Raw genomic sequence first — 27,603 nt, forward strand, 5'->3', positions numbered from 1 at the left:
TACACAACGCTGTTAAAGGAAATCAAAGAAGACTTAAATAAATGGAAGAATATTCCCTGTTCATAAATAGAAAGACTAAATATCATTAAGATGTCTATTCTACCCAAACTGGCCTACAGATTTAATGCAAGCCCAATAAAAATCAACACAGCATTTTTTAATGAACTGAAAAAATAACTATAAAATTTATTTAGAAGGGAAAAAGGCCCTGAATAGCCAAAGACATATTGAAATAGAAAAATGAAATCAGAGAAATCACATTACCTGACTTTATTTTTAATTAATTTATTTTTTGTCTTTATTTTTTTAATGTTACATTAAAAAAATATATGAGGTCCCCATGTACCCGCCACCCCATTCACCTGACTTTGAAACATACTACAAAGCTGTAGTGATCAAAACAACATGGTATTGGCACAAGGATAGACATACTGCCCAATGGAACTGAATTGAGAGTTTGGATATAGATACTCGTATATACAGTCATCTGATATTCAAGAAGACCACCAAGCCCACTCAACTGGGAGAGAATGGCCTTTTCAACAAATGGTGCTTGGAGAACTTGATATCCATATGCAAAAGAGTGAAAGAGGAATACCGTCTCACACCTTACAGAAATCAACTCAAGATGGATCAAAGATCTAAATATAAGAGCCAAGACCATAAAGACCTTGGAAGACAATGTAGGGAAGCACCTACAATACCTTGTAATAGGAAATGATTTCATGAACTTCACACCCAAAGCACAAGCAATTAAAGAAGAAATAGATAAATGGGACCTCCTCAGAATTAAAGCCTTTTGCACCTCAAAGGAGTTTATCAAGAAAGTGAAAAGACAGCCTACCCAATGAGAGAAAATATTTGGTAACCATATATCTGATAGGAGCCTAATATCCAGCATATATAAAGAAATCCTATATATTGAAAATAAAAAGACAAACAACCCATTTAAAAAATAGGCAAGAGATTTGAACAGATCCTTCTCCAAAAAAGAAATACAAATGACTAAAAAGCACATGGAAAGAGGCTCAGCATCACTAGCTATTAGGCAAATGCAAATCAAAACTACAGTGAGATACCATCTTACACACATTAGACTGGTGGCTATTAAAAAAAGGACTTCAAGTATTGGAGAGGTTGGGGAAGAATGGGAGCCCTCATCCACTGCTGGCGGGAATGTGGAAGGATCCAGCCATTGTGGAGGACAGTTTGGCGGTTCCTCAAAAAAGTAGCTATAGATGTGCATTATGACCCACCAATTCCACTGCTGGATATATATCCAGAAGAGCTGAAAACAAGGACACAGACTGATATATGCACACTAATGTTAATAGCGGCATTATTCACTATTGCCAAAAGTTGGAATCAACCCAAATGCCCATCAAGAGATGAATGGATAAATAAAAGGTTGTATATACATACAATGGAATACTACTCAGCTATAAGAAGGAATAAAGTATTAACACATAGGATAACATGGCGCATCCTGAGGACCTTATGTTAAGTGAAGCAAGCCAGGCACTGAAGGACGAATACTACATAACCTCTCTGATATGAATTAAGCAAATTAAGCTGTCTCAGAAAACTAGAGACTGTAAAATAGGTTTACAGGAAATAGGCATGGGGAGAGGAAGGTTGTGAGCAAAATCTATGATAAAGTAGAGGTAAGTAGTAATGCAGTGAAGGGATAAGGCAGGGGCATAGGGATAATATTGGGTCGGGTTTTGCAGACTTGAGGGGGGTTAGTCTTGGGAGGACGAGTCAAATTGTCCATGGAATTGGGGGAAGGGTTGGGTGGGAGCAGGTGAACATGGGAGATTATCAGGTATGTGATTGAAACTATAATGTTGAGAAAACTCTAGAAAATATGATAAGGAAGGGTTACTGGTTTAAGGTGTTTGACAGGGGGCATCTGGTACAGGGTACACCTGGGACAGGGTAGAGGAAAGAGGAATAGAATAGATAGAAGAGGGGGTAACTTGGGGGCAATGGAAGTGTTCTGCATGAGCCTGCAATGATGGATACAGGCCATTGTTAAATGTAACCAAAACTTTATAAAAGTGTACAGTCTAAAATGTAAACCATAATGTAAACCATAATGGAACCATGGTTAGTAGCTATGTTTCAATATCTGTACATCAGTTGCAGCAAATATAACATTCACATGTAAAAAGATCATTGTTGGGGAAGGGGAAAAGGGTTTGATGTTGGGTATATGGGAGTTCCCTGTGTTCTGTATGTGACTTTACTGTGACCTAACACTTTTTTGAAGAAAAAAAAAAGAATGTAGACCCTGATGAAAAAATGGAAAAGATCGCCTTAGCTCACTGTACATACAGGGCAACACCTATTACAGTGATAATAGGCAAAATGTCAAAAAAAATTTATGATTTTTTCATTTTTTAATACCCCAATTTATTTTTTACTTTATTTTAGTTTTTCTAAATTATTATGTATTCTATTTCTAATCTTTAAACCTATCATTACTATTTCATTTTCCTATTAATTAAATTTGGCAATATATTAGACTTCATTTTTGAAGAAGTTTTGGATCACAGAGGGGTTCAATTATGGCAGGGGAGGAGCACTGATGTGGGCTGTCATTGATGGGGGATGCATGGGTGGGAGGGAGCTCTCAGGGGTATGCATATAAGGTATATAGATATGTTCATATGTTCATTGGGTATTGACAGAGTAGGTAGAGTTTCACATGACAACTGAGGTAGTCCTGAATTCCCATCCTGGGGAACACTATTGCGCTCCCCAATGGAGTGGCAACAATCCCCCAACTGCAAGGACAAAGACCAGTGAAGAATATTGGTCCAACTATAGGCCCTTGATACTGATGACTATACTTATGAACTGGTGTGCTTGTAATTTCAACTAGGCTTAGAGCTGTAGGGTTCCTAAGAGTTACCTCCTGAGAGCCTCCATGTTGCTCAAATATGGCCACTCTCTAAGCCAAACTCAGCATGTAAATGCATTACCTTCCTGCCAATGTGGGGCATCACTCCTGTGAATGAGCCTCCCTGGCACCAAGGGATTACTACCAAGCACCAGCTGGTGATGCAACTAGGAAAAGACCTTGAATAAAAGGAGGAAATGGTGAAGACAAATGAGTTTATATGGCTAAGAAACTTCAAAATGAGCTGGGAGGTCATCAGAGGGGCCGTGCTTACACATGTCTCAGTAGGATCTCAGAGATGGTCAAAGTAGATACAACCCCAGGTGGTGGTGCTCCTAAGGGCTATAGAGACATCCAGGTCCTATGGTCATAACAAATGGCTCTGGAGTTCAGTGTCTTACCAGTTGGCCTTACTTTGGAACTTGTGCTTCTGAGTGTGATGGGTTGGACTCAAATGTGACCTCTCTGTACATGCCTCTTCTGTCACTTTTACTGAACCTGTGGTTGGTGCTGGGGTTGGTGTATGCTCAGGAGACTTGAATCTATGGACTGTCCATGTGCCACCTAGGCCCTGAGTCGCAGCAGAGTTGCAACACCACTCTCCAGTTTTTTGGACTTTCCCAGGTCAGCTAACAGGGAGATGAGGGTGGTCAACCAGCACATCAGGGAACCAAGAGAGTCTACAACTGTAAGTAGGAGAATCCTATCCATCGGCCATGTGGGATCTAAGCCTCCTCCCGATTTAGAGGTGGAGTGGACATCGCCATTCCAGGGTCCTCAGGATGGAGGAATAAAATATGAATTAGAATGGACTTACTGATATTCTACTATAGAATTATTGTTACTCTAGCAATGGAAGAAATTATATCATTGATGTGGAGACAGTGGGAGTTGTTGAGGGCTGGGAGAGGGAAAAGAGGTGTGATATGGGGGCATTTTCGGGACTTGGAGTTGCCCTGAATGATACTGTTGGGACAGATGCAGGACATTATATATCCTGCCATAACCCACTGAATGGAATGGGAGAGAGTGTAAACTACAATGTAAACTATAATCCATGCTGTGTAGCAGTGCTCCAAAATGTACTTATCAAATGCAATGAATATGCCACACTGATGAAAGAGGTTGTTGATGTGGGAGGAGTGGGGGGGTTGGGAGTGGGGGTATATTGGACCCTCTCATATTTTTTAATGTTTAACATTTTGTGTTATCTATGTATCTTTAAAAAAAGATAAGATAATTTTTAAAAATGAGAGAGAAGAGAGCAGATGTGACTCAAGCAATTGGCCCCCACCTCCCACATGGGAGTTCCCAGGTTTGGTTCCTGGTTCCTCCTAAAGAAGATGAGCAGATGCCAAAATGAACAGACACCATGACTAGCAGATGCCAGAACCAGCAGATGCCACAACTGCCACAATGACCAGAAGCTGCAAGGAGCAGATGCCACAAAGAGCAGGTAATACAACCAGCAGGGAGTGGAAGTGGTTCAAGTGGTTGGGCACTTGCCTCTCACAGGGAGGTTCCAGGTTCAGTTCTCAGTGCCTCCTAAAAAAGGTGAGCAGACAAGAAGCAAATGAGCAGACAGATGAGGGTGTCATCTTGGGGTTGGGGAGAAATAAAAATTTTCTTAAATTTAAAAATTTAAAAAATTTTTAAAAAAGAAAAATGAGGGTGAGATTATGAGATTCCCAGATAAACAAACCGGAGGGAATTCATCACCTTGCCCTACAAGAAATGCTATAGGGAGTTCTTCAGATGAAAGGAAAAGACACTAGACAGTGGTTCAAATCAGCATAAAGAAATAATGAACTACAGTAAAAATAACCATTTAGGTAATGATGAATGTCAGTATTAAGGTGGTGTATTGTTTGGTATGAAACTCCATTTCTTTCTAAAGGTGCTAAAGTGCAAATGCAGATAAAGTAATGATATATCTGTCTTTGAACATACAATGTAAAGATATAAGGGGTAAAAAGTATAAAAAATGTGCAGCATCAGAGGGGTATAGGAAAAGCGTACGTGTATGGTATTGAAGTTAAATTGGTAACAAACCCAATATGATTGTCATATATTTAGGATGTTAAATTTTAACACTTAGTAACCACAAGGGAAATAGATGAGAAATAATCCAGAGAGAAAAGAGAAGGCACTCAATATGGTACAATAAAAAAAATCAAATAAATATAAAAGTAGGTGTTAATGGAAGATCTGAGGGACAAAAAAGACATAACACATACAAAGGAAAAAATAGCAAAATGGTAGAATAAAGTTTTGCATTGCCAGTAGTGACTTTAAATGTAAATGGATTAAACTCTCAAGGAAAAAGGCAAATTGGCAGAATGGATAAAAAAGAATGACTCAGCAATATGCTGTCTGCAAGAAACTCATCTTAAATTCAAAGAGACAAGTAGGCTGAAAGTGAGAGGATAGGAAATAAAACTATACCATTCAGGAAGTTACTAAAAGAGAGGTGGGGTAGCTATATAACATCAGATAAAGTAGACTTTAAGTCAAAAACAGTTATGAGAGACAAGGTTGGTTATTATATAGTGATAAAGTGGACAATTCAACATGAAGATGTAACAAAAAAATATATATGCAGCTAACAGCACAGTTCCAAAATATATAAAGCAGATAGATTTGAACAGAGAAATTGATGGTTCTATATTAATAGTAGAAGATTTTAATACACCACTTTCAATAATGGATAGAACACTGAAAGAGAAGATCAGTAAAAAAATACAATCTTGAACAATACTCTAAACCAACTAGACCTAATATACATATAAAGAATACTAAACCCAAAGCAAGCAGAAGAAAGGAAGGAACAAATATTATGGCAGAGATAAGTGATATAGAAAACAAACAAAAAATTAAATAAAATAGAATCAAGAAAACCGTAAGTTGGTTCTTTGCAAAGATCAATAAAATTGATAAACCTTAGCTTGACTGCCAAAGGGAAAAAAGAGAGCATAAAAATAACAAAAATCGGAAATGAAATGTGGGCATTACTACTGATCCAGTAAAATAAAAAGGACTATTAGAGAGACTATATAAACAATGGTAAGCCAATAAATTAGACAACCTGGATGAAATGGACAAATTCTTTGAAACATACACACAAATTACCTACACAAGAAGAAATAGAAGATCTCAACAAACCAATTACTAGTAAAGAGATCGAATCAGTTATCAAAAACCTTCCAACAAAGAAAAGCCCAGGTCTATATGACTTCACAGGGGAATTCTACCAAACATTCCAAGAAGACTTAACTCCAATTTTGTTCAAATGCTTCGAAAAAATTGAAGAGGATGGAACACTCCCTAATTCATTCTATGAGACCAACGTCACCCTCATACCAAGTCAGATAAAGATATCACAAGAAAACTACAGACCAATTATCTCTCATGAATATAGATGCAAAAATCCTCAATAGAGTATTAGCAAACCAAATCTAACAGCATATTAAAAGAATTATACACCAAGATTGAGTTGAATTTAACCCTAGTATGCAAGGTTGGTTCAACATAAGAAAATCAATTAATGTAATATACCACATTAACACAATGAAGAATAAAATCATATGATCATCTCAATTGATGTAGAAAAGTCATTTGAAAAAATCTGCATGCTTCTTGATAAAAATGCTTACAACATTAGGATTAGAAGATTTCCTCAATGTGATAAAGGATATATATGACAAACCCACAGCTAACATCATACTGTATGGTAAAAGACTGAAAGCTTTCCCTTAAAATCTGGACCAAGACAAGGATGCCCATTGTCACAACTGTTATTCAATATTGTACTGGGATGTTATTGACAGGGGACACATGGTTGACAGGGAGTTCTCCAGGGCATATATCCAGGGTACATAAAAATGTTTGGATGTTTTCATGGTGGTTACAATTAAAAACAACAACTGAGGGAGCACTGAGTTCCTAGCCAGGGGAGCTCTATCACAGTCCCTAAAGGAACAGCAACAATCCCCCAAGTGCAATGACAAAGACCAAAAAAGGATGAAGGTCCAACAATGAGCCCTTGATGCTAATGACTATGCTTGTAAGCCTGTGCACCTGAAATGAGAACAAGGCCTAGAGCTGTAGGGTGCCTAAGAGTTACCTCCTGAGAGCCTCCGTGTTGTTCAAATGTGGCCAGTCTCAAAGCCAAACTCAGCATGTAAATGTCTTACCTTCCCCCCAGCATGGGACATGACTCCCGGGGACAAGCCTCCCTGGTGCCGAGGGATTACTACCAAGTACCAGCTGATGATATAACTGGAAAATGACCTTGAATAAAAGGGTCAACTCGGACCAGCAGAATATCTCAGTCTACATATAATACCAGGAGTTAAAAATGCTTTTTGACCTGAATAAAAGGAGGAAATGGAAAGGACAAATGAGTTTATATGGCTATGAGTCTCCAAAAAGAGCCAGGAGGTTATCAGAGGGGTTGCCCTTATGCACACCTGAGCAGAGTCCCAGAGACAGATAAAGTAGATACAACCCCAGGTATTGGTTCTTCTGAGGGCTACAGAGACCCACAGGTTCTATGATCATGGCAGATGGAGTTCAGTGCCATGTCAGTTGGCCCTTCTTTGGAGTTGGTGTTTCTGTGTGATGGAGCTGGACTCAGATGTGATCTCTTTTCACAAGCCTTTCCTGTTACTTTACTAGAATTGTAGTTGGTGCTGGGGTGTAATGTATACCCAGGGGACCTGAATCTCTGGACTGACCATGTGATAGCCAGGCCCTGAGCCTCAACAGACTTGCAACTCCTACACTCTGGTGTATTGGACTTACCCCACTCAGCTAACATGGAGGCAAAGAAGGTCAACCACCACACCAGGGAGCCAAGAGTGCCTACAACTGAAAGCAGGAGGATTGCATCCAGCATCCATGTGGAATCTAAGCCCCTCTTGATATGGATGTGGAGTTGACACAACTATTCTAAGGTCCACAGGATGAAGGAATAGAGTATGGATTAGAGTGGACTTACTGATATTCTATTCATGAACTATTGTGATTAGTAATCGAAGAACATGTGGCATTGATGTGGAGAAAGTGGCCATGGTGGTTGCTGGGGGTAGGGAGTGGGAGGAAGAGATGTGATGTGGGGGCATTTTCGGGACTTGGAGTTGTCCTGGGTGGTGCTGTAGGGACAGTTAACGGACATTGTATGTTCTCCCATGGCCCACTGGGTGGACTGTGGGAGAGTGTGGGCTATGCTGTGGACCATTGACCATGAGGTGTAGCAGTGCTCAGAGATGTATTCACCAAGTGCAATGAATGTCTTATGATGATAGAGGATGTTGTTGTTATGGGGAGAGGAGTGGAATGGGGGGTGGGGTGTATATGCGGACCTTATGCTTTTTTAATGTAACATTAAAAAAATAAAGACAAAAAAAATATTGTACTGGAAGTTCTTGCTAGAGCAATTAGGCAAGAAAATGAAATAAAAGCATCTAAATTAGAAAGGAAGAAGTAAAACTTTCCCTATTTGCAGATGACATGATCCTATATACAGAAAATCCTCAAAAATTCACAACAAAGCTCCCAGAGCAATAAATGAATTCAGCATTGTGTCAGGGTACAAGATCAACACCACCAAATCAGTAGTGTTTATACACACAAGGAATGAACAATCAGAAGAAGAAAGAAAAATGTTCATTCCCAGTAGTAACTAAAAGAATCAAATATCTAGGAATAAATCTAATCAAGGATGTAAAGGACTTGTACACAGAAAACTATAAAACTTTTGTTACAAGAATCAAAGAAGAACTGAAAAATAGAAGGGCATTCCGTGTTCATGGATTACAAGACTAAACCTTTTTAAGGTGTCAGTACTACCTACATCAATTTATAGATTCATCACAATCCCAAAAAAATTTCAACAAACTTCTTTGCAGAAATGGAAAAGCCAAACATTAAATTTATATGGAAGGGTAAGGGGGCCCGATTTCAAGATGGTAATGCTATCTTGAAAAAGAAGAATGATTTTGGAAGACTCAAACTTCCAAGTCTTAAAACGTATTACAAAGCTATAATAATAAAAACAGCATGATACTGGCACAAGGGCAGATAAAAAGACTAATGGAATCGAATTGAGAGCTCAGAAATCAGCCCTCACATTTATGGCCAACTGATTTTTGACAAGGCTGCTAATACCACTCAACTGAGAAAGAATAGTCTCTTCAACAAATGGTCCTGGGAAAACTGGATCACCATTTGCAAAAAAAATAGGACGATCCCAATCTCACATCTTATACAAAAACCAACTCAAAGTGGATCAAAGACCTTAAAATAAGTGCCAGAAATATCAAACTCCTAGAAGAAAATATAGGGAAGCATCTTCAGTACCTTGTGTTAGGTAATGGTTTCTTAAACTTTTCACCAAAAGCACAAGCAACAACAACAAAAAATAGATAACTAGGACTTCATTAAAATTAAAAACTTATGTCCCTCAAATGACCTCCTCATGAAAATAAAAAAACAATGTATACAATGGGAGAGGAAATTTGGAAAGCACATATCTGATAAGGTTTAATACCCAGAATATATAAACAAATCCTTCAACTGAACAACTAAAGGACAAACAACTCAATTATAAGATTGGCAAAAGAGTTGACTAAACATCTTTTCAAAGAAGACATACAAATGGCCAGAAAGCACATGGAAAGATGCTCAACATCATCAGCCACCAAGGGAAATGCAAACCAAAACCACAATGAAGTACCATTTCATACCCATTAGAATGACTGCTTTAAAAAACAAACAAAAACAGAAACCAACAAGCATTGGAGAGATTGTGAAGAAACAGGAACTCTCATTTGCTGCTGGTGGCAATATAAAACGGTGCAGCCACTGCAGAAGACAACTTGATGGTAGTTGAGCTGAGTATAGAGCTACCATATGATCTGGCAATTCCACTGCTAGGTATGTACCCCAAAGAATTTAAAGCAGAGACATGAACAGATATTTTTCCACTGATGTTCACAGGAGCATTATTGACAATTCCCAAAATATGAACACATCCCAAGTGTCCATTAACCAATGAATGGATAAATAAAATGTGTTATATACATACAATGGAATATTACTCAGCTGTAAAAAGGAATGAAGCCCTGATGTGATAGCATGGATGAATCTTGAAGACATCATGTTCAGTGAAATAAACCAGACACAAAAAGCATATTGTATGATCTTTCTGATTTGAAACAATTAGAATAAACAAACTCAGAGTCAGAATCTAGAGTATAGGTTACCAGAGTGTGGATAGGGAATGGGAAGTTGAGGCTGAAAATATATAGGTTCCTATTTAGAATGATGGAAATGTTTTGAAAATGAATGGTAGTGATGGTAGCACAACATTGTGAACAGCACTGAAATATGGATCTGTTATTAAAGGAGGAAATGTTATATATGGTAACAGAATAATTAAAAAAAAATCCATGGAACTGTAGTACACCAACAATAAACCCTAATTTAAATCATGGACTATAGTTAATAGTACAACTATAAAAATGTACTATCATCAGTTGTAACAAATATTCCAAGCAAATGCAAGGTATTAACAATAGGGTGGTATATAGGAATCCTGTATTTAATATATATTTGCTTTGTAAACCCACAAGTTCTCTAATAATGGGGGGGAAGCAAAAAAAAAATACATAAATAATACAGAAAAGTCCAATATACCCTGTCTTAGTTTCCCATATGCTAAGACAAATATCATACAATGGGATGGCTTAAACAATGGGAATTTATTCACTCATGGTTTTGAGGCTAGAAGTCCAAAATTGAGGCATTAGCAAGGAGATGCTTTTTCACAGAGGTCTTTAACTTTCTGATGCTGGCCACAGACAATCCTTGGGTCCATGGCTCTTCCATCACACTGCAATGTACATGGGGATGTCCCCTACTTTCTCTTCCTGGTTCCATTGCCTTCCAGTTTTTCCTCCTCCATATGACTCTCTCTTCATCAAGCCTCCAACAGTAGGACTAAGGCCTACCCTCATTCAGTTTGGCCACACCTTACCTAAAAATAACATCTTCAAAAGTTCCTGTTTACAATGGGTTCATACTCACAGGAATGGGTTATAAACATTAGAATGTGAATTTTTTCCTGGGTTATATAATTCAACCTACTACATACTCTCTACCCAGATTTATAAACTTTTAACAGTTTGCCACATTTTTCCACAGCATGTCTTTATAAGAATTTAAATTTTTATTATAAAAACAGTTCTGTTGGGAAAAAAATCTAATGATCGTTTTCAGAGGTAGAATTCCTCCCTAATACCATTCAGAGATTGGTATGTATATTCATCCAGTTTTTTTCTATGAACACAAATACATTTTATTATTATTATATTCACAGAAGTGTGAAATTATAAGTCTTTCTGTAACTAGTTTTTTTTAGAGCAGAACTCCCAAGTTTATTCATACAGTGAAAATGAGTTAACCATCAACATGTGTGAACCTCAAAAACATAATTTTGAGTAAAAACAGAAGTCACAGAAGAATACATACAGAATGATACCGCTTATATAAAATTTGAAAGCATGCAAAAGTTAATATGTGATATAATGGTTACATACTAACAAAAAGCAATGTTTAACAATAAGTAAAATAATTAAAAGTGGTGACTAGTCCCAGTGAGGAAGAAGTAGGAATGATTGGGAAAGAACACATAAATACTGTTTTATTTCTTAAACTGGGTGTGAGTACAGGAGTATTAAATTTGTCATTCCTTGTACCCTATATACACATTACATTTTTCTATGTTTTTCAAGTGCGCTGCTATAAGAATATTTAGAATGTCTCTGGCAACAAAATATCATGATATCCTCGATTCTGAATGTCTGTTTTAAAAATACTTTCTCCAAACAAATTAGTTGGTTGTCAGGCATTAGGGGTGGTGAGGAAGGGGAGTGGTGTGACTATAAAAAGGTGGCATGAGGAAGATCTCTGGTTGTGGCATAGTTCTGTATCTTGATTGTAGTGATGATTACATGAATATACACATATGATAAATTGACATAGAACTATACATACACACTGTAACAATATCAGTTTTCTGGTTATGATATCATACTATAGTTATGTAAGATGCAACCATTGTGGGAAGTTCAATGAAGGATACACAGGACTTCTCTTTGCAGCTTCCTGTCAATCTATGATCATTTTAACATAAAATTTTTTTAATGTTCTCTCCATAGCACAAGATTCTTTTGAAAAGCAGGTCTTTTTTCACTCATTGTTAAAATATCTAATTTATTTTGAATGAAAAATTAAATGCTTACTCAAAAACCCTTCATGGCTGCTTTTCATAAAAGATTTTAAAATTTATTTTATTTATTTATTTCTCCCTACCCTCCTTGTTGTTTGCACTTCCTGTATCTGTTCATCTTCCTTGTTTCTTTAGGAGGTATGGAACTGGGAAATTAAAAGTCTCCCTGTAACTTGTTTTTTTTTAATAACAAAAATTTATTATTTCAGTCTTCTGGAGGCTGGACGTCTGAAATTAAGGTGTCAGCAGGGCTGTGTTTCCAGTTAAAGTGGAGATTCTGTTCCATGCCTCTCTCTTGGCTTCTGATAGGTTTAGTCCATGGTATTCCTTGGCTTATGGCCACATTACTCAATCTCTACCCCTGTCACATGGCTCTTTGCATGTAACTTATTCCTATAAATAAAAAATTATGTATTATATTTTGATGGATATTTTGCTTTAACACATTTTAAAATATCTAATTTTTAAAACTGCATCCTAGCATTCTGTAGTATGATTATGCTAAAATTAGGTTTATTGTTTGTCTTTCCAACAATTGTTTGTCTTGGGGTAAAAACTTTGAGGACAGGGACCTTCTTTGTTTTGCTCACAGCTATATTCCCAGTCCTTAGAAAAGTAAGTGGTAAATTACAGGCGCTCAATAATTCTGTAGAATTAATGCTTAATTGGCACAACCTTGTCAATGGATATTTGGGTTGTTTCCATTTTTTACTATTCTAATCATGAATTCTTCAATGAGTATTCTTGTAGACACATTTTGTACATTTACTTATTTTTGAAGGACAAATACAAAATTGAATAACTCTAACTCTTCTCAAATTCCTCCCAACATGTCAGCAAGTCCCCCATTTGAGGGGAGGTGCACTTGTATTCAATATTTATAAACCCATCCCTCCTATCACATAGTGAGCCCATTTTAAGTGTCATGAATGTAGTCTTGTTACTAAGTGGTATTGGTATTTTCCTTCTTTCTAGCTCGTGTTGTTTTAGGAAAGTTTTTTGAGTCTTTTATGTTTCCACCCCATGTTCTGAGTCAACTGTCATTCTGTTGAAAAGAGAACAGGACTTTTTATTCCTGCTATTTTTTGTTAAGCAGACTATATTGGCTACAACAATTTGTGCTCTCAATATCTTTATGAAAATTTTTTTCTAATTCAGCTGGTTTTTTAAAACACCAACTCCTTTCCCTAGAATCTCAGAGATAAATCCCTATAGAGGAAAGGTAAAGAACTGCATCGACCATTCCATGTCTGTACCTGACTGTCTTCAGAACAACTCTATCCCTTTGACGCTTACCAAGGCTCTTAAACGAAGTTTGCGAACCTCAATTCTCTCCCCTCTTTGATTGAGCGCTTTCCTGAGAGGCTTTTGCAAACATACACTTGGTAGGTCCAGTCTCAGGCCCGTGGGCTTTTCTGAATCGCAGTGTGAAAGTTATCTTAGGTGCTCAAGCAGGTTCCCTGGAAACAAACAGATATACTAATAAATATGAAATATATATACATATATATACACAAAGGAGCTCAGGGTTTTCCCCCTTAAGTACTAAAGTTTTATCATTTTAATCCTTTTGATGGAGGCACTCCTTTATAAACATTCTTCTTCTTGGATTATATATATAATACAAAATATCAGAAATGTTGGAAAGTAGAATAAATATAAGAAAACAGGAAACAAAATCACCCATACCTCCAGTACCCAGAGCACCACTGTTAAAACTTTATACAGGCGGTGGACTTGGCCCAGTGGTTAGGGTGTCCGTCTACCACATGGGAGGTCCACGGTTCAAACCCCGGGCCTCCGTGACCCGTGTGGAGCTGGCCCATGTGCAGTGCTGATGCGCGCAAGGAGTGCCCTGCCATGCAGGGGTGTCCCCCGCGTAGGGGAGCCCCACGCGCAAGGAGTGCGCCCCATATGGAGAGCCGCCCAGAGCGAAAGAAAGTGCAGCCTGCCCAGGAATGGTGCCGCACACATGGAGAGCTGACACAACAAGATGACGCAACAGAAAGAAACAGATTCCTGTGCGGTTGTCAACAACAGAAGCGGACAAAGAAGATGCAGCAAATAGACACAGAGAACAGAAAACCCGGGTGGAGGGGGAAGGGGAGAGAAAAAAATCTTTAAAAAAAATGTATACATATTTTTCTTTCAATCTATTTCCTACTTGTTCTTATAGTTCTCATGAGGGAGAGGGGGGAGGGGGAGGGGGAAGGGGAAGGGGAGGGGGAGGGAGACCCTGCAAGAGTGTCTAACTTTGCCTGAGCAAGATATATTCATACTTCAAGGCCCATTTCAAGTATCTCCACGTATTTTAGTCAGTCAACCATTATCTACTGAGGGACTACTATGTACCATTCATTTGTTCAACTTTTTTTTAGTGCCTCCCTTATCTAGGTGCTGGGGATGCAATAGTGAGCAAAACAGATGAATACCTGCCTGGGAAGGGCTTATCTTCTAGAGGTAAGACAGACGAAAAATAATCAGGAAAATAAATTTAAAAATGTTTAGATAGGTGCTATGTAGAGAGTGAGAACAGAAAGTGATAGGATGGCTATTTTCTTTTTTTTTTAATAAAAATTTTTAGGAGGTACTGGAGATTGAACCCAGGGCCTTGTACATGGGTTCAACCACTCAACCACTGAGCTACATCTACTCCCCAATGAATGTTGGTTTTTGGTTTGTTTTTTCTTTTTTTAAAATATATTTTTAGTTATTTTTAAAAGATACTTAGATTACATAAAAAATATAAGGGATTCCCATATGCCCCACTCCCCACACCTCCCACCATTCCCCATATTAACAACTTCTTTCATTAGTGTGGTAAGTTCATTGCAACTGATGAACACATTTTGGAGCATTGCCACTCAGCATGGATTATAGTTTACATTGAAGTTTACACTCTCTCCCACACAATTCTGTAGGTTATGCCAGGATATATAATGGCCTGTATCTGTCTTTGCAATGTTATTCAGGATAATGCCAAGTCCCAAAAATGTCCCCATATTACACCTCTTTCTCCTTCTCTCTGCCTTCAGCACCTCCAGTGGCCACTGTCTCCACATCAATGATATAATTTCTTCCATTGCGAGAATCACAACAAATTTATAATAGAATACCAGTAAGTCTACTCTAGTCTATATTTTATTCCCCAATCCTGAGGATCCTGGGATGGTGATGCCCACTCCACCTCTAATTGAGAGGGGGCTTTGATCCCATATGGCTGATGGATAGGACTCTCTAGCTTGCAGTTGTAGACTCTCTCAGTTCCTTGGTGTGGTGGTTATCCATCCTCACCTCCTTGTTAGTTGTCCTGGGTGAGTCCAATGAACTGGAGAGTAGGTGTTGCAATTCCACTTAGGCTCAGGGCCCAGCTGGCACATGGACAGCCCAGAGATTCAAGTCTCTTGGATGTACATCTACCAACTCCAGAACCAACTACAGGTTCAAACAAAAGGGACAAAAGGGGCATACCTAGAGGTGCTGGGGATCAAACCCGGGACCTCGTACATAGGAAGTAGGTACTCAACCATTTGAGCTACATCCATTCCCTGGGGCGGCTATTTTCAACTGGGTGGCTACTTTAGTCAGAAGTGGTCTCTCTTCTATACTGACATCTATACTGAGATGAATGACAGGAAGGAACCAACCATTCAGGGTTTAGGGACAAAGCATTCTATAGGTTACCAGCTAGTGTAGAGGCCCTAAGGTGAAATGGAGCCTGGCTGAAGTACAGAAAGAATGTCAGTGCAGTGAAGCACAGGGGGAAGGAGAGAGGAGTGGGTAAGAAAGTTGGGGTCAGCTCATGCATGCTTTATAAGCTGGGGTACGGAGTTGAAATTTGGCCCTAACTGCAGATGGGAATTCACTGGAGAGTTTTAAGCAAGGGAGTGACATGATATAAATTGGTTGAACAAGGCCTCTCTGGCTGCCATGTGAACAGCACATAGAGGGTATGACTGTAGAAGCAGGGACCAGGTAGGTGCTTTGATTACAGTCTAGTTCTCCTTGAAGTATTTGTTGAATTTAAGGCAAATATAAAGCAAAAGCATCCCATCACTTTTAGGTAAAAATTAAAATTCCTAATAGGACCTGAAAGGACCTGGATGGACTTTGCCTCTTGCTATTGAGTCTTACTGACCTTCTTTTGGTTCCCCAAATGCTACATTCCCTCAGGCGCCAGGGCCTTTGGACTTGCTGTGGTTATATTTTGATGAACTCTGTATCAGTGCACCTCAGGCATTACTGTGCACAAGAATCCCCTGGGGATCTTGTTAAAATGCAGATGCTGATTCTCAGTAGGCTTGGGGTGAGGCCCGAGAGTCAGTATTTTCAACAAGTTCTCCCAGTGGAAGCCAATTTGCCTTGGTTTGCCTAGAACTTTCCCTGTTTTAGCAAGGAAAGTCCCAAGTCTTGGGAAACCCTCAGTCCTGGGCAAACTGGAAAGGTTTTAGCCTATATCTGTGTCACTCTATGACACAGACTATAGTTTGAGTAGCAAGGATCTAGCTAAAATCTATATTAATTCACCCATTAATTTCATTACCCAGTATGCTTATCTATCCTTATGTTTAAATAATTTATTTTTGCTAGCACAGTTCAAGTTTTCAAGAACGTGGACAAAATATCCCAAAGATATCTATTGCCAAAGAAGCTGGAGACAAACGGAAATGGTGAGTTAGTTTAAGCTGATGGGCTTCATCGTGAATATATGTTAACTTCATAGTGTCCTCATTGGGTTGGAAATTGAGGTTTCTGACTCCTTTACAAAGTAATTACACATGGGCAAGACCTTCTGAGGCTAAGGAGACCCACTGAATTCTTCAGGATCCTTTCCCTGAAGCTGCAACAGTAGCATACATTCAGCCCTGGGACTCTAATAAGAGTCTAGGAGACGCTCCTTTCTGAAGTTCACTGAAGTAGTGGTAGTGAGTTGAGGAACTCTTGGATCACATTAGTACCACCTGAAGAGTTTTTAAAAAATGCTGAGTCTTCACCCATACCAGTTGAATCAGAACATCTGGGGTTGGGCTCAGACTTTGAGAGTTTTAAAAAAATCTCTCCAGCTGATCAAATAAGTGATGAGAGTTGGGAATCGCTGTGCAGGGGCTCCCTTGTAACAGGGTGTCTCTTTATAACAGACTCCTTGCTCAATCCGTTCCTAACCTTATTTCACCTGTACTCATATTCCTAGCCACTCCTTTCTGTAACCATATACCCTTCAGTTCTGACTGATCATTTCCTTAACAAGGTTCCCCTTTTCCTCATTTTTGTGTACTTCCTGTTTATACAATGACCTGAGACCATGGAGGTAATAAATACTCCTGCAGTGACTCAACATGGCAGGCTTTCCCCAAGCCTTAGCAACTCTATTTTTCACTTTTTCACAAAAGGTATCCTTAACAGAAGCCACGACTGAGTTAGACTGTGGATGCCACTTTACCGCAGTTTCTTGCAGAAATCAAGTGAAATTTCCCACAGAATCTGTAGTGTGTGTTTCTCTACAAACCAGGCACAGGGAATGTGGGTGGAGTGAACGTGATGTTTATTTTTTTAATCGAGATATAGTTCACGTCATAAAATTCACCCTTTTAAATTCAGTGGTTTTTAGCATATTCACAAAATTTTGCAGTCATGACCACTAATTCCAGAAGATTTTCATCACTCCAAAAAGAAACACCCTCCCATTAGTGGTCACTCCCCATTCCCCCTTCCCCAGCCTCTGGTAACTGGAACCTACTTTCTCTATAACTTAGCATAATCTGAACATTTCATCTAAATGGAACCATACAATATGTGATCTTTTGTGACTGGTTTCTTTCACATGGCAGAATGTTTCCCCCATGCTAGAGCATCAGAACTCCATTCCTTTTCATTGCTGAATAATATTCCATTGTGTAGATATTTTGTTTGGGTCATTTCCACTTTTTGGCTATTATGAATACAACTGCTATGAATATTCACATACTATTTTTTGTGTGGACATACATTTTCAATTCTCTTGGTTTCACCTAGGAGTGGAATTGTTGGTCATGTGACAACACTGAGTTTATCCTTTTGACGACCTTCCTAATTGTTTTCAAAGATTACTTTTTGACCTCTTTCATGCAGCTCCCTCTTACCTGCATTGGGTGGCCTGCACTTGTTAGGGTGGGGGGCAAATGATCCTCAGGCACTTTTTAATTTTTCCAGTTATCTGTAAAATATTTTATGTTCAGGAAGGATGGTTACTTCGTACAGAACCTATTTGCCATTTAGTATCATTTCAAAATGTGAAGAGGCCTAAAAAATGAAGCTCTTGGGAGCCTGGAAATACCTGTGGTAGCAAAGATTCAGCGGTCTCTGCCTGAGCCTCTGGGTTCCTGACCATTTCTCCAGCTGTATCTCTGGCCACCTGTCACAGTCTGTTCCTAGCACAAACAAGGCCTTCTTGTTGCCAAAGATATGACTACTGGGCCACCTCCATGTGAGACGGCCCTGTGGGGAACGCACGTGATTGTTTTTCAGGGGCATCAAATAAACCTCATGTAGCCAGGTGCAGACAGTCCAGCAAACATAAGGCCCTACTGTGTACATATCAGAAATCTAAATGCCACGGGAGCTTGGGCGAGGTACCTCGGACTTCCGATCCTACCCCTAGACTCTCCCATACCGCATCTCCGGTATAGTCCCCTCTCCTAGGCTGGGGGTCTGAGCCTGCGCGGGATGGCCTGGCCTGGCGGCCTGCCGAGCATGCGCATTTGCTGCCGGGCCGCGTTCTTCGGTGGGCGCCCCCGCAGGGTGCGCGCTCACGCACGCGCACGGCCTCGTCTGCGCGCGCACTCGGCCGCTCGCGGCACGCGCTCTCGCCCCGCCCCGCCCCGCTCCGCCCCTTTCCCCCTCCCGCGCGCCCGCCTGCCGCCCGCCGCTGCCGCCGGAGCTCTGTAGTATGGCATCGAGGAGAATGGAGACCAAACCTGTGATAACCTGTCTCAAAACCCTCCTCATTATCTACTCCTTCGTCTTCTGGGTGAGTGTCCACACCGGGCCGATGGAGGGGCCGCCGTCCGTCTGTCCGTAAGGTGATGCTCTAAAAAAGAAAGGGGGAAATCTAAACCAAATTATCAAACCAGCGCCTTCCTCAGGGAGGCAGGCGCGGGGTGCTGGGCCGGGGCTGAGGGACGACGGAGCGCGGACTTGGGGCTGCTTAGACCCTAGACCTCGCCTGGCGCAGGCTGCGGGGGACTGCGTGGTGGCGGTGGCTGCTAGTTATCGACCTTGCCAAAATTTTTTGCATGCATCAATTTCCTTTTTAAGCCCGCGGGATGGGATCAGCCCCTGGGAAAAGTTGCGGGTTTATTCGTCTTTTTTCCCTCTCCCTACACCGCTTCCCACCCTCCCGCGGCGGCGCCTCCCGCGGCGCCTGGCGGAGCTAACCTGTGGCAGATTGGGAGCGGGCGCCGGAGCGGGAGCGCGGGGTTTGATTCCAGATTCCCAGTTATTGCCGTCCCCGCGGGGCTGCGGGCAGGAGACGCCTGGAGCCCTGTGCTTGGCTGGCTAGCAAGGGCGACCCGACCACAACCCTCCAAGCGCAGGGATCGGGGGCGGGCGCCGCGGCCGCCTGGAGGCGCTCGGAGCGGAGAGGGTCTTACATAAACCGGGGGAATCTTTGGGCTTTTTGGCGACCCTTCTCCCACCCTCACCCCCCTCCATCCTTACACACCCCTTCTGGTCATTCTGTTACCGCGTGAACCCAATCCAGAGCGCCCCGGGTGAGGATCCCCGTCACTTGGTAAAAGCTATAGCGCCCCAACGCTACTCCGCATTCGGTGCTGCCACCGGTCCTAGAAGCTCAATGCAGAAGGGTGACGTCAGCCCCTCAGCCGGGGCCGCAGGGGGCTGCGCCGTGCACCTCGCCGTGGGATGCGCTCTTCAGCGCGCGGGAGGGGGAGGAAGAGGAGGAGGGGGCTCCAAGCTTGTGCCTTACCTCATCCTGCTTGGCAGTTCGTGGAATCAGTGCAGAGCTGACACTGCAGTGATTCACTTGGAGAGGTGGGTGGTACCTGAAGAACGTTCCCTGCTGTTTTTCTATGTAGACGACCCCCTCCTCCCCAAGTTCCCCGTTCCCACACCAGGCCACCCTGCGCGTGAATGAATGTGTTTTACCCGCGCCCCCCACCTCCAATAATCTAGGTCTTTCCAGCTTCTAAGGCAGTCATTTTGAAACCCTGAGGCTCTCTAGAAAGAGCCACACTAGCCTTTGGTTGTTTTCCTTCTCTCCCCACCCCGCATCCCAACTAACCCTAATTTTGCTTTGAAACTGGGACACAGTGCTGTATGAGGTACCCAGAATCGGCTTGGTGATAACCCGGGCTGTTTGTAACGGCCAAGTCCGGAGCTGTGATTTATTAAGGATACATATTTTTTAAAAATCCTAATGTTCTCTCAGGCATTTCCTTGTCTCTGGCATCGGTGATTTTTAGGTCGGGAACATTATGGACACTCTGGGGACTGGCATACTAGGAGTTCTGCAGTGAGATAGGATAGATTAACTGCTGTATCAAATGAGGTGAACACAGGAACCGACTTTATTTGAACTGCAAACGACACAGATTGAGAAATTTCGGAGGTGGAATCATGAGCAAGGCACGGATCATATCTTATGTCCTGCCTGGAAAAGGCTGTAATGCGTGCTGGTTGCTGAAACTTCCCAGACTGGTTTAGCTTTTTTATTTATTTCTTTAAGTCTTTTTTGTCTGGCCCTTTATTATTTACTTGACTTCCTATTTGTTTCTGGAGTAAATCATATGAGTGGTTATTTTTAGCTTCGAGAAAAATAAGGTTTACAGTGTAAATGAGAGGGTGTTCTTTCAGCATCAGTGCAGGCTGGTAAAGAAGGGGGTCTTCTAAGCAGAGGCTTTAATATGCACTCTTTGCATACCTCCCCCAACACCGCCTTGTGAATCTAATCACTCAGTGCCCCCTAATACATCTTTAAAAATCCCTGCATTTTATGTCTTTCCAAGTTCCTTGATGGTCACGTTTTAATATTTTTTTCACATTTGAGATTTTCATAGTCTTCAAGAAAATATTTACCTGGAGCATTTTCAATTGTTTAAGTAGTATTCAATAATCATTTCCTACTTCACAACCAAAAAAATGAGATCTGTCTAGACACTAGGCACTAGGGTATATTAAACAAGGTATTTTCCTGAGTAAACCTTGGTCCAAATGCCGTGTTTTCCATGCCATTTATGAGTGATTTATCCACTGCAGTAAGTGTTCCAGGTGCTGCAATATGCAGCACCTGTTTTCTCCAGCACTTAGAACTATGTCTGTTATTTTTTAAGTGGAAGATGTTGGAAAGATTAGGCAGAATTGTGTCCTTTGTGAATTGTTTTAAAGAGGCTTCTTTTCTTCCCTTATCTCAGTTTAAATTTAGGATGAGAAGATATTTGACCTGAAAATGGTGGTAGACCGGTAGTATCAAGAAGGTTAATGTACCTGGACATATAGTAAACCAGAAGTCTAAAGTTGTGGTCAGAACAAAATAGCTTTGCTTTCTGTCCTCCTCTTCTGTCTACAATCATATTCAGTCTCTGAGGAATCCCTCTAAAGGGCTGGCTCTCAACAGGAGGTAATTTTTCTGCAATCCTCCTCCCCCTGGGACAATTGGCAATGTCTAGAGACATTTTTGGTCACAACTGGGAGCAGTGGTATTATTGGCATCAAGTGGGTAGAGACCAGAGATGCTGCTAAATATCCTACAGTGCACAGGAGAGCGCTCCCCTCCCACCCCCAGCAAATGATTATGCAGCCCACAATGTCAATAGTACTGGTAACCTTTGCACTATTGGGTTTACTGTAGTAGAACATCTCATGGAAAGTAATAGAACCTGATGTAAAATTCATTATATTTACTAGTATTTGAAACCACCATACCAGAGCCTGCCTGACGTTCTCTATCGTGTACCATAACTCCTTGTTGGAAGACACAAAAGCAGGTAGCTCTTTATATACTTTTGTTCATATAGCTAGGATGATTTATCTTGCAGTTAAATAACATCACCTGACTGCTAGTAAACAGAATCTTTTTTATTTATTTTTATGTTTTGTTTTCAGGTTTATAGAAAAGGAAGAAAAGCACGCATAGGAGTAAGCTATCCTTTGTGGTAAAGAGTAGCAAGTAGTGCCTGGCACATAGTGGTTTAACTCAGTAAATATTACTTAAAGAATGAATGAATGAATAAAGTTTTATTATCTACTCTTAGGCACAGTTGTTTACCTCAACTTACCTCAACGTGGTGGCTTTTAAAACAGCTTTGTGTTCAATCTACCAGTGGTTATTTAAATGTGTTCCTGCCATTAAAGTGTGGAAAAATGGAACAGAAGACTTTACACAGCCATGCCTATCCTAATAATAGTTCAATTATTAGTTTTGAATCGTCAGCTAATTTGCCAGACATTTTAGATTATCTGAAATTTTAATTTAATTTGTTAAGCTTGAATAAAAAGATATCTACCTTCCTCTAATATAAAATAATATCCCTCCTTTATGATGAATACCATTTTTTTAAGGGCAAGTAGGAAAATTTCATATTTATGTTGCTTACTAGGTAACTTTTGTTGTGATTTATCAGATTTTTATGTATTTTAAACACTCATCTAGATTCCAAGTTAAGATTTAAATAAACCACCTCTAAATCCAATAAATGAAATAAAACTTTGTGAAGAAAAATATACCTTCATTACAGACTTATTGGATTTTATTTCATCTACCAAGGAAATAGTTAGCTTATCAATAGAGCTGTTACCTTCTGTCATGGTGAAATGCCAGTGATTTTTTTATTCTTATTTGGGAAACATCAATATTTTGGGGAAGATTTTTAAAGAAATAGTGAAAAAAATTTTTTGCCTGTTCTTTTGTAATCCAGAAAGTTTAAGTAATTGGATTAAATAGAGGGGGGGGATATCTTAAAGAGCAGCCCCTAACATTTTAATGAATGTTTAAATTTGGCCATGTACTAAAGTTTATACTTCTATTTTGCATGTCAGTTTAATTCAACAAATTGATGGAATGTTTAATATATACTGGTAGTTGGCATTCAGTAGAATGTTTATCACCTTTTCCTAGCTGCTGCTTATGGTATTTTACCTTCATTTCTAAATAACATACTTTTACTGATACTTCCCAACTTTTCGATTTTAAGTATTATAGTATATATATATATGCAGTTGTAGTTTTGCAGAAACGTCATGCAGAAAATACAGAGTTCTCTTATATCCCCCTTTCACACACACAGTTTTCCCTATTATTAATATTTTAACTGTATGGTACCTTTGTTACATTTGATAAAACAATATTATTATAATTATGCTATTAACTTTAGCCCATTGTTTATACAGGGCTCATTCTTTGTGTTGTACAGCTCTATGGGTTTGTGTGTGTGTGTATGTATGTGTATGGTAACTCATACGACCTAAATTTCCCTTTTTTTCTCTTTTTGAATTAAGGTTTTGCCTCTGTCACCATCATCCAAGATTTGGCTCTCCTGTCCCTGTCCTCTGCTCCCAAACTCATTTCATATATTCACGTTTTTCCAGTACAATTATAGCATTTTGGTTAGAGTAGTAGTCAGTGATTACATAATATGACTAGGTAAACCTTATTCACAGCTGAGCCATCTAGTATATATATTATGATTATTTGCACAACTTTTTGTTTTCCCTGGAGTTAAGAATTGCTTTGTTTTGGGAGCAGATGTAGCTCAAGCAGTTGAGCAACTTTCCATGTAGGAAGTCCTGGGTTTGATTCCCATTACCTCCTAACAAACAAAGAAAAAACAACTCTCATTGGGGAGCAGATGTAGCTCAATGGTTGAATGCCTTTTTCCCATGCACGAGGTCCTGGGCTCAATCCCTTTGCTTAGTTTTCAATGTTTGTCACTGATCTATCTCCAAATTCTTCCCAAGAACTGTGCATCTTCACTCAGTATGTTCAAACACTCCAGGTATCCTATTAGTTCCCTTTGAAACATTTCTCCAAGAGCATTCTGACCTTAAATCTGGATTAATGCTTTCTGAGTGTTTGAAACAGCGGACATCTTAGAATCTCCCTTCACTATCATTCGGGTAAATCCCCTCTCTTTTTATATTGGATCCCTTGTTTCCTAGATGTCCTGTCTTTCCCCTTAGTTTATTCCTTCATTTTAGTGGAGCAAATCTTCTGGTAACTTTCTTGAAAAGGGTATATGGAAGGTTAATGTTTTTAGGCCTTTTAAGTATGATATCTTATTTTTATCTTTAACTTGGTAGTTTGGCTGAGTACAGAACTTTAGTTTGGGCATCATTTCCTTCAAACTTTTGCTGGTATTTTCCCCTAGTTTTCTTGCTCTTGGTTACTTTTGAGAAATCAGATGTTATTCTGATTATTCTTGAATCCTGTTTTTTTTTTCCTCTGTGGATGCTTTTGATGTTTTTCTTGTTCTTAGTGTTCTGAATTTTCACAATAATATGCCTTGGTGTAGCTCTATTTTTACTTCTTTCATGTATGTTCTTTTAGTCTGGAACCTGGAGAACTTCAGTTTGGGGAAATTTTCTTGAATTGTTTTTTATTTCTTTTCCTTCATTTTCTCTTTCTGTCTGGATATTGGATCTCCACAGGTGAATCCTCTAATTTTTCCCCCTTTTATTTTTGTCTTTGTTTACTTTCTGAAGGATTTCTCCCACTTAATCTTACCTGCTTTTGCATTTTTCATTTGTTTCATATGTTGATTTCTGTGAACTTCTTTGTGATATATGAGTATTCCTTTTTCTAGCATCCTTCTCGTTTCATGAATGTAATGTATTTTTAGAAATCCCTCTGAGAATATTGATTATTTTATTTTAAAGTTTGCTTCTTCCTACATGGTTTCCTCCAAACTTCTGTGTTTTCTGGCATATTACAGGCTTACCTTAAATTTTTGGCCACTTTCTCGTCTCTGTTCTATACATGTTTAAGAGAAGGGCACTAAAAAGCTGATTGGAAACCCTTAGCATGAAGTGGATATTTGTCACTTGTAAGTTGGGTGATTTGGCTAAGCAGTTGACTTTGGGAACCAAAGTCAATATCTTTAGGTCTTTTCTCTTGATTTGTTCAGATTTCCTACAGAAGAATCTTCCAGTCTGATTTTGGAATAAAGAAAGTTGGCGGTATGGGCATCTCCATATGCAGTATATATACCTTTGTTTGCAGTGTAGAACCACGTTCTCTACTGAGCATGTGTTCCCCCAAATTCAGAGATACCTCTGTTTCACCCTCTCTAGAGAATAAATCTATGGAACTGGAAAGGCCAGAGACATGAAGTTGGAGGAGATGCTTTTCAATAAGCTATTACCGACTCTTCCTTATCTTAGCCCTCATTCATCCCTAATTTCAGGTGTGCTGCTAGGAAGTCCTGAGTCTTTTGGTGGTTCTTACATTTTCTTACAACTGCCATAAGATTTAGCTTTCTTAGCTTCTAAAATGTTATTGTGGTTGTCTTCTCTTCCATTCTTTCTGCTGTTGTGGGTTAAAAGATCATTTTAGTGTCATTTCAGTGGAGTTTTGGGAGATAGCCAAGGTAAATGGATGTGTTCAATCCATCATCTTTAATTGGAAGTCCTTTATATCTGTTTATCTACATTGCACAATGTTAATTAAATACATAGTTGATTATGAGTGATTGAATAGAGCATCTAAAATGACAATAGTTGGGCTGTTCTAATAAATATTTTTAATTTTTAAAACGCTTTTGGAAGTCAATGGAAATCATCTAGGATGGAAAAGGCTTACTAAGGCATATCCTCTGTAAGGTCATCTGGTCATCAGGGGCTGGAGTTGGACAAATGGAAATGGAGCTGTGAAGGTTGCTGCTGCTTTTTCTGCCCTTCTCATTTCTTCCTATCATATGAAGGCCCATGTGTTTTATGACCTAATTCAGATCTTTGTGGAATAATTTAATATGGAAGCAAGAGAGTTTATGATATTATGTTTTTTTGGGGGTTGGGGTTGGGGGTAAGGGGCAAAGAGGGAATGGGCTTGATGTTAAAATGATTATTTGCTGTTTATTTCTACGATGATAACCCTTCCTGTTACTATGGAAGATGTACATTAATAGAAATAATCTGAAGAGTCTTTTTCTCACTTAATCAACTATACTCCCTGTATGCAGTAAGCACTTGGGACATATACACTACCTTTTATGGCATTTGGGGAGCATCAAGTCTTTTCTACTTAGCAGTTGCTTAGAAACTAGCTAATTTTTTTATCCAAATAGAATGAAACACTTTCTTCTATTTTAATTTCACCTAGAGTTCTTGAGTTGACCCTACTGTGAGCTATGTTAAATATGATTCAGTAACTGTTCAGCATTATATACTGTTTTAAGTAAGTACCTTAGAAGGTGCTGAGAATTGAAAGTCATCTGTGACTGTTTCTTTGTTTAAACGTGCCAAGCTGTTGACATCAATGACTAATGCACTGCTAAACCAATTTGAAACATACTTTAAAAATATGTTCTTATGTCCTTTTCTCCTTTGGTCCCATTGCAGTAGCTTCCTATTTGGGTTATCTACTCATGGTGAGCAGGTCGTTGGATTACTGCTCTTCATGTTCTTCTTTTGACTAATACCCCTCTTGCTGTAACAGAATGTTTTTTATTCTTGGCCGAACATTTTTGTCCTCTTTTATATAGAGCCCCGATAATCATCAAGAAAAGGATGTACGAGGAAAAGATAGGAGAGGGCTTTTATTTGTTGTGTTTTTTCATTAGTTGTTTGTTCAATTAGGCATGTAAGTATTTTAAATAGTCTGGTCATAGAATTAAGGATTGCAATTCTGTGTGAGATTGTCTAAAGTGCTTTCTGCAAGGTATGGTAGGCTTTGTCATTGTCATCTATTTTAGGAGCAGTTGCAGGTGTCTTATACTGTGATGGGTGGATCAAACCAAGTCCTAGTTGACCAATATAGATCAGTGATTCAACCCCATTTGCCCATCAGAATTGCCTAAGGAGTACTTAAAAAAGATGCTTAGACCCGTCCTAAGAGATTGTAATTGAATTGGTCTGTAGTGGGATGCCAATATTAGCATTTAAAAAATAAGCTCCCAGGTGATGTAGCTGCACAACCAGGATTGAAAACCATTGATTTAGAGAAAACTCAGCAGGCCTGGTTCAAAATGAGTCACCTGGATCTGGAGGTAGTTAGGGAGTATTGGCCCATTTATGTGATCTGCTCTGCCCAAGAATCTCAGGCCATGTCTTACAGTGTCTTTCAGTAAGCCAAAATAAACTTGTCACTCTTAGGAGACCTGTCTAGTGGTTGCTAATTAGAGGAATGCTCATCAGAATCATCGAGGGACTTCTTAAAACACAGATGCTTTGTCCTATCTACTGGCATTTCAATTTTCAT

The 27,603-nt window shown here is 39.6% G+C and overlaps 1 protein-coding gene and 1 long non-coding RNA gene across 2 annotated transcripts in view; one reads left to right on the forward strand and one right to left on the reverse strand.

Annotated features, from left to right (window-relative positions):
* Positions 1-10,490: 10,490 nt before the first annotated feature.
* On the reverse strand, positions 10,491-18,394 carry LOC111763944 (uncharacterized). The gene is made up of 3 exons (XR_002796667.3): positions 18,317-18,394; positions 13,494-13,657; positions 10,491-12,590 (listed from the first exon to the last, which is right to left on the reverse strand). It is a non-coding gene; the product is annotated as an uncharacterized lncRNA (long non-coding RNA).
* A 662-nt stretch (positions 18,395-19,056) lies between these two features.
* The window catches only part of TSPAN7 (tetraspanin 7), a 143,741-nt gene continuing 135,194 nt past the window's right edge, over positions 19,057-27,603 (forward strand). Inside the window, exon 1 of the mRNA XM_004457650.3 lies at positions 19,057-19,203. Within this exon, the coding sequence (XP_004457707.1) occupies positions 19,123-19,203 (81 nt within the window). The 5' untranslated portion in view covers positions 19,057-19,122. The remainder of the gene's footprint in view (positions 19,204-27,603) is intronic.

Source organism: Dasypus novemcinctus, chromosome X (genome assembly GCF_030445035.2).
Source record: "Dasypus novemcinctus isolate mDasNov1 chromosome X, mDasNov1.1.hap2, whole genome shotgun sequence".
Taxonomy (NCBI): Eukaryota; Metazoa; Chordata; class Mammalia; order Cingulata; family Dasypodidae; genus Dasypus; species Dasypus novemcinctus.